Consider the following 15011-nt stretch of genomic DNA (forward strand, 5'->3'; position numbering starts at 1 on the left):
CAGTGACCCTGTGATGAGCCCCTCATGTTCTAGGTCTTGTGCAGGAGGAGAGGAAATGAGAGAAGGGAGCAAAGTCCCCGTAGCCTTTTATCTGATCACGGAATTGGGCTCCAGACACACCAGCTTCCAGAACTGGGCGCGAATCCCAAGGGCTCTGGAATGGAGATGGTGCAGGCTGTCGTACCGAGAGAGAGGGTGGGTTCTGACCGGTTGTCGAAAGGGTGGGAGAGCAGAGGGGCCCCTCGGGGGGCGGAGAGGCATTGCTAGCTGAGCAGGTCGGGGGAACGAGACTTGAGGCCGGTGACCCTGACATCTGCACAGGACACAGATCTGCTTGGACGAGGAGGACGTCTCTATACCGGCTGCAAGGCGTTGACAAATGAGTGCAGCCGGTGGTTTGGTTTTTCTTGCGTTTTTCCTGCAGGTTCATCCGTTTGGTTGTCTGAATAGCATTACCAGCTGGGAGGGTCATGGTCATTGCTGACCAGTCCTAGAGGATTTGGCCCAGGACTTGGGGGTATTGTCTCATCACAACAGTGCAGACCAGTGGAAACTCTGGACATAGGTGCCCTGATAAAGGCAGCCTGTGGGTGAGGATCTCAGGGCGATGGGCAGGGTGGATTGGAAGCGGAGCCTGAAAGCGGGGTCCCCGGGGTGAAGGTCATCCCCTTCCCTGTGCCGGGCAGTGGGCAGGAAGCCCTGGAAGGATGTGGGGCGGGGGTGGGGTGGGGGCCGTCCTGCAGGGCAAGGCAGCGGCTTCACGCATGTGCTGGCTGCGATGTGACTGGAAAAGAGTCAGAGAGACAGAACTCAGAGAGAAATTGGCCGTGGAAGGCCAGGGGTGGAGTGAGGCCACACGGCCAGATGAGAGGGCCACTGGCACATGGGACGGGGCGGAGAGCTGGGTCTGAAGAAAGACCTTGAGTCTGGATTAGGGACGGAGCCCAGGAGAACCCTGCAGTCGGGGCGCTGGCACGTCGCTGCTTCCTGTGTCCATGCAGGACACAGGGCTGAACAGACGCCGGGGCCCAGGCTACGGGAAGGACCTGGAGCGAGAAGCAGGGTGTAGCAACAGGAGCCGCTCGGGAGCGGCTCCGCTGACGTGTGAGGCCTCAGCCCCTGCTCGTGGGCTCGGTGTGCGGGCTCGGACTAGCTTCCTCTCCTGTCAGTCTGGAAGGACACCCCCTTCTGGGCGTGAGTGGTCAAGAAATGTCAGCATTCTCTTCCCCAGCAAGACACAGAGCCCCCTAACATAGAGGATGGTCCGAGGACAAATAGGCACCCCAGGAACGTCTGGGTGTGGCAGGATCTCAAGAGAATCTGGATCCGGTACCTATGCAGGATGTAACCAGCTCTCTAGCAGGAGCATGGCCTTGGGGTTTTGGCTCTGGGGGGGTCCCTGGTCCTCTCCTTTGCCCACTGGCCCACTCGGGGACCCTGTCGCTAGGGCAGTGACAGGGTGAGGATGCCCTTCCCTGAAATGCTAGATCTGCAGATATCGCAAAGGTCACTGCAAACCATGCTTACACAAGTTAATAAGAGACTGATGATCCGGCTGTGACCGACAGGCTAATATGATTTAAAGAATATGTAAAAAAGTCACATGACTGCACATTTCTAAATTCTCCTACCTACGAATCTGAATGTGTTTACACTGAAATCGTCAGAGTCTTTTTTTGACTTGGAAGTGGGCAGACTTCCTCTCTCCCAGTTTGAAAATCCCAAGTATGTTTTCATCTCTCCTGGAGGCTCCAGCAGTGTGAGAAGTATATAATTATATTCTTTATAGTTTGCACAACCAAAGGCAAACTGAAGAGTGTGGTTTTGGGGGCTTTCACCTTTGTCCCAGAACGGTCATCAATTGGCAATCTGAATAGGGTTCAGAACCTGAGGCACTCCCAGCGTTTTATACAAAAATGTTCGTGACAATTTGGGGAATAAAAATTCCTAGCAAATGAGCTCAATTTGCTCTTGGTTACAAGAATATATTTCTTGAAATTTAGGAAACTTAACAAGGTTCATTAAATCTGTTTGCGTCTGCACCTTTTTATGAAACAAGAGCCTGAAATGTGGGGTGAAATTTACTAGGGAAATGAAGACAAGGCTGAGAGTCAAGGAGGCATCACTTCTGCCCCCATGGTGACGCTTCTGGGACCAGCCAGGACTGTGATCAGAGACACATCAGGTCTGCACCTGTAACACAGCCTCCCAGGTGCCTGGGGAGAAAGGTGGAGTGGCTGATTTTCACACTCATCAGGCACGTGGACACCATCAGAGTGCAGGGTACTCGGGTCAGCAGTCCAAAGAGAGCAAGAGACCCTGACCACCATGCCCACCATGCATTCTCACTGCCCGTGGGCAAGGGGGCTGGGTGGCCGTGCAGAGAGCAGCAGGGGGAGGGGGGCACACTTTCCAGACCACTCACTGGTCATCATTTTGTTGTGTGGGCAATTCCTTTTTTTTGTAGTAAAGATATTTATTCTTTATTTTATAATTTTTAAGTGAAGTACAGTTGATTTACAATATTGTATTTGTTTCAGGTGTACTGCATAGAGATTCGGTATTTTTTACAGATTATACTCCATTAAAAGTTATGACAGGGCTTCCCTGGTGGCGCAGTGGTTGAGAGTCTGCCTGCCGATGCAGGGGACACGGGTTTGTGCCCCGGTCCGGGAAGATCCCACATGCCGCGGAGCTGCCGGGCCCGTGAGCCATGGCCGCTGAGCCTGCGCGTCCGGAGCCTGTGCTCCGCAACGGGAGAGGCCACAACAGTGAGAGGCCCATGTACTGCCAAAAAAAAAAAAAAAGTTATGACAAAATAATGGCTATAATTCCCCGTGCTACACAACATCTCCTTGTTGCTCATCTATTTTTTTTATTTTCACATGGGAGTAGAGGTAGTTTACAATGTTGTGATAGTTTCAGGTGTGCAGCAAAGTGAATCAGCTCTACAGATACATACACATCTATTCTTTTTCAGATTCTTTCCCCACGCGGGTCATTACAGAGCATAAGCAGAGTTCCCTGGGCTCTACAGTAGGTCCTCGTTGGTTACCTATTGTTTACACAGTGGTGTGTGTCTGCTAACCGTGCAGGGGATTCCGTAGGGAAATGCGCTGTAGCTCTCACGCGGGGTGAGTGTGCGTGCAGGTGCGGTAACGTTCTCGCGGTCCAGTGCCTCTCCAACATCGTAAAGGAGAGAGCACAGCTCCCAGAGGCCCTTCCAGCAGGGAGAGTGTGTGTCTGGAGTACTGACTCTATGTGTCAATTACATATGGTCTCAGATTCACCTGTTTCCCTGCTAACCACCAAGAGGATAAACTCCAGAGCTTCCTGGAAGACCCAGCCTCCTCCCTGTGACCTAATGATAGTTCCTGCCTTGGAGGGCCTCGTGAGGACTAAAGGCAGCTTGTGGAAAGAGCTTGTAAGTCCCTGGTGTTTACAGAGCTCCTGGTGAATGCCTTCCCCGAGGCACTGGACCGACCAGAGTAAAATGGGATGAGATGGGACGAGACGGGACGGGGCAGGATAGGGTGAGTTTTCACGGTTCCCTGCTGTGCATCATTTCCCCACAGGGAGTGAGAGCTCTCCTTTTCCTGAACTCAGAAGTAGGTAACTGCAGGAACGTGTATGGTACCCGAGCAAGGGTGAATTCTTATCAGTTCCGCTTTCCTCGGGAAAAGCACGACAACTTTATAGCTACAGCTGTTTTGTTTTTTAAACGTTTTGTAATTTGAAGGGAATCAAATCTTTAGGACAACAGCTTTCAAATTCATTTGAATTATACTAAGCAAAGCACAGACGCTCTTGAAAAATGATTAACATTCAGTGTCCGACGATGTGCTGTAATATTATTTATATTCAAAGGTAAAGCATTCTGACAGAATTCCATACCTTAAGGCTTACGCTCTGATCACCCAGGATCTGTGCAAGTGTACATCTTCTCCTGGCGAGGCAGCTTTTAGATGAATGCTGTTCATCATCACACGTGGCCTGTACTGAAGGGGTACCAGGAAGTTCACTTTCAAATCAAGTCACCCTCAAGCGCCCTGTCAGCAACCTCAGCCGTATCTCAGGGAATTGGGGCAGTGACGTCATTTAATCAGAGAACTTTATGTTATGTGATGTTCCTGATTGAAAAAGGTAATGCTTACCTTTCAAAACATCTTGACCTTTTCTCCCTTATCTGAGATGGTAGCACCCCCATGACGCAGAGCGACTGAGGTACCAAAAGTCAATACAGAGGGTTAGAACTCAGTGAAGACGATAGAATTGCAAAGGTCACTGTGAAATCAGCATCCCGTGTTTGACTGTCCGCAGACCGTGGAGCACAGGTGCACCCAGGTGGACCACCTGATGACAGCTCTGCTGGGTGGGACACAGGTGGTGACTGTTAGATTCGGATGCTCAAGGAACAAAAGGAATAGAGGAAGACTAAGGGTTTGGTAGGAAATCATTAAGGTAGCGACTTCAAGGAGTAGCTTTGGAAGTGTCTACCAAACTGTTTCCCCATTATCCCAGTATTTTACTAAATTTTTCATGAGAAAAAAAAGGGAGGGTCTGTGGTCAGATAAGTTTGGAAAACACTGGTCTAAGCAAACTTCAGTAGGTCTGTTTCCTGCAGGAAACTCTGCTAATTCAGTAGTTCAGCAACACGTTTAATTTAGCAGCTACTCGGTATGCATAACTCAGACAGTTACGGGGGGTCACTCCAGCAGAGAAAACTGTGTGTGTGTGTGTGTGTGTGTGTGTGTGTGTGTGTGTGTGTGTGAGAGAGAGAGAGAGAGAGAGAGAGAGAGAGAGAGAGAGAGAGAGAGAGATGTGCTGTATCTATTAAGTTTCAAGATACAGGCACACACTGAAAAGCTATGACCTACAAAACCGAACAAACTTGGCGATTTGAGGTGGTGATAGTATTCATGAGAGCAGCTGATAAGGAATACCCACAGAAATTGGTAGCTCGTTTTGAGGTAGAAAACACGAATTTTTCCCCACTCAGTGTGTTGCATGAACATTTTCTAATTTTCTGGGAACACTTTCTAAGAAAAAGCTGAAGGAAGAACATTTGCAATGCAATCAGCCCATTAAGAGTCACACTGCTTTTGTGAAGATAAGCGCTTTCCCAGGAGACACTTGGCTGTGATGCTGAGATCTTGGACCTGTTTATACCAACTCCCCTGAAGGGTTTCTCAGCAGAGAAAGTTCTAGAATGTTCTAGGTTGCAGCCCCTAAGATGTTCAACACACCACACATTGCTCAGCAGTGCCTGTGTGTTATAGTGCCCTGAGATCAGACCTCTGGGAAGTGGGGTCGTCTTTCTGCGTAAGCACTGTGTTATGGTTCCAGCCCTCTGTCTGAGGGCTAACAGTACCAGATTAGTAACTAAATAATGGTTTTGAGTAATATTACTTTCCTTTTAAAAAACAATGCTTTCTTTTAAACTCTTACTCTGTCTCTCAGATGGTGTTACAGCCCAGCTTTCTTTTTGCCTTCTCTATTGCAGTTGCTTATGGGGTTGACGGCTTTAGGGATTTTCATGCAATAATTCCCAATTCTTTCTCTCGTAAGTATACACTTTGCTTCTAGAAAATGATAACGTGTATTCATTTCATACTCAGTTCCCATAGTGTAAATGTTGTGAATGCATCTTTTTTCATCACCTTCCTTAAGATAAATTAAATACCTATCACGCTGTTTATTAAACATCTGTCATCGAGAACATCTCTTACACACTGAGGTATGTATGCCTGGTTTTAGACTGTTGGATATACAATGGGGCATGCCTTTTGTGGTGGCCATGCAGTAATAGTAAGGGTAGAAGTAACAATAGTATCGACAGAATTGTTACCCTCCTAATGCTGTTAAACAGCCTTGTTACGAACGTTACGAGTATCTCCTCTTTGTTGAGTATGACGATAAAGGCCAGACTTTCTGTCACCGTTAAATAACCCAACATACTTTCAAGATACTTTTTACAGTTTTGTAGGATGGAGAAGGATACATACTGTCCTTCTGTTGCTCTGAAGTATTAATTTCAGAACCGAGAGGAGAAAAATCGCGGGGCTTTGAAGCCGTTAGTCCGTGGTCCTCGCTTCCTGAGCAGCACACTGAGTGCTTTTGCGTGCGGGGCGCTCCTGATCTGAGCTGTCAGACCAAACACAGATGTTAATTTCATTTTTCTTTTTTATGAATTGAGAGATAAGTGTGTTTGGGCAGCATCCCTGAGGGAGCATGTTAAGGACTGGCAAGTGCTTTAGAAAAATGTCCAGAGAGCTGAATATTCAAAGTGGCACAAGTTGGTTGCCCCCTTAGGACTTAAGTCTTCAGAGCCTGTATTAATAAATTATCTAATATTAAAGCAACATCAGAAAACAGGCCATGCTTGTTAATACTGTAACGCTTATTAACACAGGCTGTAGTCTAAAAGGTGTCAGTAGCTGTTAAAAATAGGTTTCTGACATCCCGGCTAGCAAAAACTCTTTGGTACCTAAAGGGTTTAGCAGTATCAACCTAAGGATATCTCTTTTCTCATAACCTACATTGACTGCTTTTCCAGTATGGAGAACGGACTTGAGGACGCGGGGAGGGGGGAGGGTAAGCTGGGACGAAGTGAGAGAGTGGCATGGACATATAGACACCACCAAACGTAAAATCGATAGCTAGTGGGAAGCAGCCCATAGCACAGGGAGATCAGCTCGGTGCTCTGTGACCACCTTGGGGGTGGGATAGGGAGGGTGGAGGGAGACGCAAGAGGGAAGAGATATGGGGACGTATGTATATGTACAGCTGATTCACTTTGTTATACCGCAGAAACTAACACAACACTGTAAAGCAATTATACTCCTATAAAGATGTTAAAAAAAGTTATAGAGATCTTTCTCTTACTAATGTTCCTTTGAATTAACTTTAACAGCTTGAAATTTATTTCTGTGAGATCTATATGCACATATATATAAACGTATATATGTGCATATATATGTATATGTGTGCTGCTATGATTATATAAAAGGTTATACTAGGACAGATAACTGATTTCGAGATGAGCAATCACATGGTTGAAATATTAAAAAGTCAAAAGCACTTAAGAGTAAGATAATGCATTCTCAGATGTGTTTTCATGAAATCTGAGGAAGGTTTAGGCTCGAGCATATTGTAATATTGGAGCAGATCCTTTGGTGAAGACTTCAGTATGTAAAAAATTGCTACCTCTACAATACTTGGAGATACTGTAAGATAGATGATACATGTTTCGATACACTTCTTGTCTATATATTTATACAGTTGGGTTCACAAGGTATTAGTATCTCTTTCTCTCCTCCTTCCCCACCCCCTCCCACGTACCCAAGTTGTAACTAAATGGCTGTTGACCTTGATGAAGTCTCCACCCAAAGAGCAACCCAACTGTTCTGGGCCAACATCACCACCTAGTGGTCATAGTGGAAAATTGTCCTCCTCACTCATCTCTCTTTTTTTCCTTCTTGAAAATTAAAAACATAAACTGTTCGATCCCCTGTACCTCAGTTTGTGTCCCTTGTTACCTGAGGAAAATGTAAATATGCTTGTAACTCATTCTTTTTTCCATAATCTTCCTCTTTTGTCTCTCCCTGATTTCATTCCATTTAAAACCTAAAACATAAAATAAGGATAAACGTATTCCTAACCATGCATCTTTGCAAGGGAAAAAAAAAAACCTGCATTTTAAATGATATAAGTTATAATAAATGGTTTCAGTGACCTTAAAAATGCTTGAAAGTTTTCATAAATCCTTTAGAGGCAGCGCAAAAACTTCTACACGTTTTCTCTGCATCTAAAATGTTCGTTTAATTACCCTCATTCAAGATATCTCTTAAATATTTTTATTCAGTTTGATTTTTACTAGTCGTCAGTTGCAGGAATACTTCTGTCTCCTGTTTCTTCGTTTAAAATATTGAGCATTTTGAGCTTCCCTGGCTTAAACTCACAGGGACAGCTTGGGGATATCTTTTCAATGGAAAAATGCTGTCAGAGTACCATTTACCTCACCAGGAAATATAAAGACACATTCGAAAGGAAGAAGAAGACAAAAGGGAAACAGAATCCCTTTGTGAGGCGGGGCTGCCAGTGTGCATTATTCCTGTGCATTAAAATGATTTGATCATTCATGAGGCCGTACGATGCTTGGCAGGAGACTAAGGCCCCGATGACCCCGAGTTCCCTGGATTCTCTCATTGCTAAACTTGTCTAAGTGCTAAGGTTCAGGGGTCCAGGGTCAACCGGATCTGCCCTGTTACTAAACACATAGGAGGACTCTGAAATATATAACAACGAAACTTTCATTTTCCCGAATCTTCAATTGCATCGGGGAAGGAAAGTGGCTTTTGCCTCAGGATTTGAAGGCATCCACTCTTCATGCAGCCACATTTATTAAATAATGACACTGGGGTCCCGTCCATGAGCTCCTGGGCGTCAGTGGAAAGGCTGCAAGGCCAGGCCTGAGCCAGAGTGTTCTGGGGTCAAGAGACACAGAAGTCTTCATTTCATGTTCTAGCTTTAATCACTTCCATTCAGCACCTTACTGAGTTTGACATTTTTCTAAGTGGTGGGAGGATGGAGTCAGAAGCTATTTGTAAGTATAATCCCTGTATTCAAGGAGAGTCTAACATGTCACAGAAGCAATACTGCGGCTGAGCAGTTTGGGGTCCAAGGAAACGGAGCCAAAGAAGTGGTTTAGGAATTCCGAGGAGGGGAGGGACCTAGAGACAGCCTCCGTGGGGTGGACCCCAGTCCACTAAATGCAGGCCAGGGAGGACGGACCATTTCCTGGAATTGATGACGGGCGGGTCTGAAGAAAGAAAACGACGGGGCTGGTCCTGTGGTGTTCTCAAGAGACGATGCAGGAACCCTGCTTGTCCCTTTGGGTGGGCTCCGGGCTGTGTGCATGTGAACCTGCAGGAGATGGACAGCTTGCATACGCTCCCAGCACCTGTTCCCAGTCTCCTCCTTCACTGGTTGGAGCAAAGGCTGGTGCCGCTGACTCTCGGCGGGGCGGGTGGAGTTCAGAATCACGGGCCCACCAGCACTCAGGCCCCCTAGGGCCTTCCCGCACCAGCGCCCGCCCCTCTGGCGCCTTGCCTGGGAGCCTGGCAGCGAGAGCCACGGCTATTGCCTTCTGCCCTCGGGCTGCTCCGAGGCCTCCCAGGGTGGGTGCCCCCCGTGGAGGGACCTCCGATCCCCGCTTTGCCGCTCTTTCTGCTTCCCCTCGTTCAGGAGCTCAGGGTGGGTGGCGGCATCTCTGATCTCAGCCGGAGGCTTGTGTCTCTGAGCCGAGCATGTCCAGGCCCCGCGATGTCCCCTAGGAATGGGCTTCAGTGTCCCCCGACCTCCTTCCTTCTGACCCTCTCCGGGCTGCACTCCCCCATGTAAAGGAGGCGTCCGGCCTGGCTGGCTCAGGGGACTCTAGATGTCAATAACAGAGTCCCCCAAGACCGCAGCCTCTGCTGTCCTTTGCTCAGGGCTCGTCACGAATCAAGCTCCTCATGACCTAAAAGCCCCGAAGCCATTTTCCCATTTCCCGAGGCGGCGAAGCCAAGACACCCCTGTCCGAGCTTGTGTTTCTAAAATGTGTATTCTACCTTGAGTGATGGATGTCTGTTAGACTTTGACCTTTGAGATCAGGTCTGTGTTTGCCATGTTTTAAGACAGTTCCGTGGCCTGATTTCCATCATCTACGAAAATAAGACGCATGTCGCCTGCATTCGCCTCCCGATCAGACGAGAGGCCCTGTTTTCACAGACGCAGGGGTGGGGGGCATCTCTGCCCCTCTTCCGTGCAACCAGCACCCAGCCTGCATTTGTCCACGAAGAGATGGGAACCTTCCCCCAACACTGAGAGAAAATGCACACGTGCTTGAACCTGCTGAGCCCTCGCTGACGTGTTGCCCTCTGGTTCTCACCTCCACTCCCAGCCCCCTCAGGCCCCCTTTCTCCCCTCTTACTTGCCACAGATCTTTCCTGTCCCAGTCTGGCCTCAAATTCACCCCCGGAGCTCTAGCACGCGTCCGGCTCTGCATCCCCGGCATCTGGCCTCCGGGACTCAGTGCCTCTACCCTTTGCTTACCTGGAGCGCTCTGTCCGGTTCCCATTATTTACGCTGCCTTGACCTTGCCACTGTGATGCAGGGACCCCCAGTCTGGGGGTCTGCCTACCTTTTTTCCGAAAACCAGAACATCACAGGATACTGGATTTTCTTCTTCGAGTTTGGTCTCTTCTGGCACCAAACACATCTACCTAAAGTCGTGCGAGGGGACCCACAGTGATCGGAGGGTAATTTAAAATAAGCTCTCTTCAGCCTCTGGTTTTCGGCTCTGTGAACAGGGTCCTCAGAGAAGCTGCCACATGGCAGCTGGCCCGCCTTCACGAACTGCTGTCGGATGAGTGACTGGCGTCAAGGCTTCTGGCTTGAGGGCGTCTGCGATATTTAAGGTGACATCCGTCCCTCAATTTTCACTCCCGCTGTCCTCATCCCGTTCACTCCTGACGCGCTTTACCTGCTCTGCCAGCAGGCTGCCCGCGGGACCGGGACGTGTGTCCTGATGGCAGAAACCTCAGGTCACCCGAAGCTCCCGTTGCTCACCAGGAAGGGCCCGCACTTCGTCATCGACACAAGCCACAGGGCCACCAGACGGTCACACAAACACCTGTCTTCTTAATGCAGAACAGGTGGGAGTTTGGGGCAAGTGTTAATAAGTCCTATACTGAGGTGTGTTTTGGAGAAAGCAAGAGTCGGTCCCATTGAGCTGGTTGCCTCTAAACTTACGACCTGGAGCTGAGTGCAGGAAGATGGGCGAAGGGAATCATGCCAACGCTTGTTCATCTGCCTGGTTCCCCTCCTCCGTCCACAGGGTCCTTGGCCTGGACCCTGGGTCCCACCTCCGGGCACTGGAGAACCTGCCACACCTACAGTCATTTGCCCCGCTGTGCTCTGAACTGGCCCCATCTCATTTTCAAAAGCCATGAGACAGATGATTAAAAATAACCCCGGTGAAGGAGTGCAGAGGGCCTTGAGCATTCCGGAGCAGAACCCAGTGGGCAGGGAGGCCCTAGTGAGTTAGCTTGGAGGACGTGATTCCAGAGGGCTCAGGGGTGAAGCTCCTTCACACGCTGGCACGGCTACCCTCCTTACCTGTCTCGTCTCCTGAGCTCGCCATGTCGGAGGGCTTGGTTCCCTGTCTCCGGAGGCTGGGAGAGGTCAGCAGGAGGCCGCTGAGACGCAGGATGCTCCCAAGTCCCTGCTCTTCGGGATCTAGTAGGGGGGCTCACCTGGACACCCCCACTTACTGAGTCCTCGGGACAGTCTTCTGTGATGCCAGGATGTGATGGGAAGAGATATCCCCTCACTTCTGGGGTCTCCAAGTCCACAGTGGGGGTGTGGCCCGTGTCCCAGCTCATTCGTTCCATTTGCTTATTTGTCTGCAAGTCTTCTCTCCAAAGATCTGATGGGCAACCTGGGCAGTGTGGCGATTAGGAGCGTGGGCCCTGGGGCCAGGCTGCCTGCAGTATCTCCCAGCTGTGTGACGTCAGGCAAGTTGCTCGACTTCTCTGTGCCTGGGCGTCTTCAACTGTAAAATAGGATAACAGCACCTCACTTATAGGGCCGTCGTGAGGGTTACCCATTACGGGGCAGTCAAAGTGCCTGGCACGCGGTCCGTGCCGTGAACATTCCTGGGGAGCCCCCTCACGGGGACGGCTCTATGGGAACGTGCTTTCATTTGCCAGGCCAGTCACTGGCCTAAGTTCACTTTACATCTCTTTACCCACTAAATCCTCTCAAAGCCCCTGCTGGGCTAGTGTGGGTAGTTCCCGTTTTTACAGATGAAGATTGCCCAAGATCTCAGAGCTTATGAAGAGTGGAGCTGAGATTCCAAACCAGGACTTTTGATTTCAGAGTCTGGGCTCTGGGCTTCCAAATCACGAGAAATGTGTTGAGTCAAACAAACTTGGAGTGTTACTAGCACAGTTGTTCTCAGACTCGAGTGTACGTGGGAATCCCTTGGAGGCTCATGTGAAGAATGCCCAGGGCAGGGCCCACCCCCTAGACTTTCTAGTTCAGCGGGTTAGGGTGGACCCAAGAGTCTGCTCTTCCAACAAGTTCTCAGGAGATGCCAGTACTGCTGGTCCAGGGACCACACTTGGAGAACCACTGATTTACAGTGTTGATCAAAGATTTTGTAGCCGTGGTTACTGTCGATCTCATTGATTATTTTACTGGGCAGAATTTACCTACTTCCTCTTATTCATCTCTAGAGACTGTGATGAACGTGAGGCCTTTCAGTGTAACTGCAGTTTCTCCCGGTCATTACAATATTGGATTCAGCCATCCATCGTCAGTTGGTGTTTCAGAAGAATGCAAACCAAAATGACTATTTTCTTTACCGAGAAAAACCCATGAATGACAGAAATAATGACTCTAAATGCAGAGTAGACAGTGGTTATTGTACTATTACCAGGAGCCCTTCACCCCCATGCACACACGAGTCTTACTTTCTGAAAAGCTAGTGCAGACCTGTTACGTTCACCATCATGCTGGTCAACCCTTCAGCAACTGGAAGAAACCTGAGAAATCGTGGCACTCCTTTAGGAAGCAGGTTTTATTTTCATCATGGAATAAAAAGGGTTTAGAGTGATCACGTGCCAAAGAAACAAACAAACAGAACTCTTTCAGGAATCTTTGGTCAGAAATCTGAGCGCGCGTTTGCTGAGTTTTGTCTCCATGTTTGTTCATACATGAATGAAGGAAAGGTAGTTTATGCTTTTCCTTATGCTTAAGGGGACTTTTGCAGGCTAGATAAGCGCTTCTTAGGGGATTTTGACAAACAAGGTCCCACACCGGGTGGGGGTGGGGGTGGGGGCTACGTGATCAACACTCACCTTCTGGCGTGAGGGGTCTTCTGGCTCCCAGGGTGTTGGACTTGGCCTCAGGTCCCTCCAGAGGGGCCCAGGCTGTCACAGTGGACCCAGTGACCTTACCCTGCATAGAGGTCCCCCCACACACACGCAGTCTAAAGCGAGAATTTATAAATTCCATGCATTTCCACCTTCTGCCCTTCGGACCTACAGAGAGGGCAGACGAGGGTCCCAAACCCGTGATGCTTGTTGCCATATATCACAGTCCCCTGTGGGCCAGTGGGTCCAGAGCCCGGGCCACTGTCCCCTGGTGTCAGCCACCAGGAACCTGTGTTTAGAAGGTGTCGCTCCCTCCAGGTTGTCTGTGCTGCTGTGCTGTTCTGTTCTGTTTTTGCGATGACACTGAACGGCCCCCTGTGTTGTATTGTCTCTTTCAGCTGGTAATGTTAAAGTAGAGACTCAGAGTGATGAAGAGAATGGGCGTGCCTGTGAAGTGAATGGGGAAGAGTGTGCGGAGGACTTACGGATGCTCGATGCCTCCGGAGAGAAAATGAATGGCTCCCACGGTGTCCAAGGCAGCAGAGCTTTGTCAGGAGCTGGGGGCATTCGACTTCCTAACGGCAAACTAAAGTGTGATGTCTGTGGGATAATTTGCATCGGCCCCAATGTGCTCACGGTGCACAAAAGAAGCCACACTGGTAAGGCCTGGCGTGGTTCCTCCTTTGGCGGCCTGGAGGGGCCCACGGGGTGTTGCAGAGGACAAGGCCCTTCCCGGCTGAGTGTCCTGAGCGAGGCGTAGCCTCCCTATTCGGGAGCGATATTCAGAAAAGGACTTCTGAACATGCACCAATTCGATCCTATATGTTAAAGCCGTAAACAAAAAGGAAAAGGTAACCGGCGTGCGAGTTCTGACAAGGGCCTGAGAGCACATTCTCTAAATATTGGCGGTGGGGCTGTCAGGTGGTTCACCCTTCAAAAAACAAGACAAAGCAAGATAAGAGGAGGTTGATACACTGAAATCTACTCCTCCGATTTTCCACGAAGAAACCCATGAGTCAAATGTGCATGTCGGGGGAATCCAAACTGACAAGGCTTGATTTCTAGAAACATTCGTTGAATGATTGACTAGCAGCAAAATTCAGTCTTTCAGAAAGAGTTCTGTTTTCAGATGGCTTATCCTCCAGCAGGTGACACTCCCACCAAGATGCTTTGGTTGCCACTAGTTTCTATCTCAAATTGGTAGAGAATTTAATACCCAAACCCCTGTCCTAGTGGACGGGGCAGTGGAGGCTTTGGCAGTAGAGAACAGTATTCTGTGTCCAGAAATGAAGGGATGCCGACAGTCTTGTGTCTGACGGCTGCACCCAGGCTCCTGACATGTTCTCACATCGAGGGCCGGAGGAATAGGGTTTCCGTTCTGCACCGTCCACATCCCCCAGGGTGCACGGTCCTGGTGGGTGACCAGTCACGGGTGTCCCCACCAGGACTGTCACCACAAGTGGCACTAGACAGTCTTCAAAATAAAATGTTAACAGGTAACATCTTACCTAAGCTGCATGCATAAGGTGTCTTTTGAATTAAACAGAAACTTTACTCTTCTGCCTGAAAGGTGGAAACATCACAATAAATGTGCCAACTCCAGTGGTCACTGAAAGTTTGGACATAAAACATACCGTGAGCCGTTGCTGTCCCGGTGGGTGGCATCTTAGGTCATCATAAAGCCAGCGTCTGCCCCTGTTCTCCACAAGAGGAGAAAAACAAACCGATAAAAGCAGGCTGAAGAAGCAGGGTGGGTTTTGTCAGCTAGCTCAGGGAAGTAAGGAAGAGCATCACAGCCTCATGCGATTCTCCCCAGGGGCCAAACGCTTATCTGATTATCAAAACTGAAGCAGGAACTCAGAAAATTCATGGAGCAAAACAGCTGGGTTGTCAGGAAATGCGGACCTTTGTGGAGCTGTCATTTTTGTATTTGAATCAGGCAGTTCCCAAAATAATTTCTGTTTGTCATACATCTGGAAAACCGTAAAATATGTTTATTTTCAGTCAACATTCGTTTTCGGTAAAAACTTAACTTCTACAGTTTAGCAGACTTTGCTTTTCCTAATGTGCCTCTTAATCCTCCAATTATCC

General features: G+C 49.0%; 1 protein-coding gene across 9 annotated transcripts in view; it reads left to right on the forward strand.

The window, feature by feature from the left end:
* Nucleotides 1-15011, forward strand: part of IKZF1 (IKAROS family zinc finger 1) — an 88653-nt gene that overhangs the window by 54298 nt on the left and 19344 nt on the right. For 5 of the 9 annotated variants that reach the window (XM_079932421.1, XM_079932420.1, XM_079932422.1 and 2 more), the window contains exon 4: nt 13319-13579. The exons of the other annotated variants lie outside the window; for them this stretch is intronic. In XM_079932421.1, the coding sequence (XP_079788547.1) occupies nt 13319-13579 (261 nt within the window). The remainder of the gene's footprint in view (nt 1-13318; nt 13580-15011) is intronic. 9 annotated transcript variants of the gene reach the window in all.

This window comes from Stenella coeruleoalba (genome assembly GCF_951394435.1).
Source record: "Stenella coeruleoalba genome assembly, chromosome: 9".
Classification (NCBI taxonomy): Eukaryota; Metazoa; Chordata; class Mammalia; order Artiodactyla; family Delphinidae; genus Stenella; species Stenella coeruleoalba.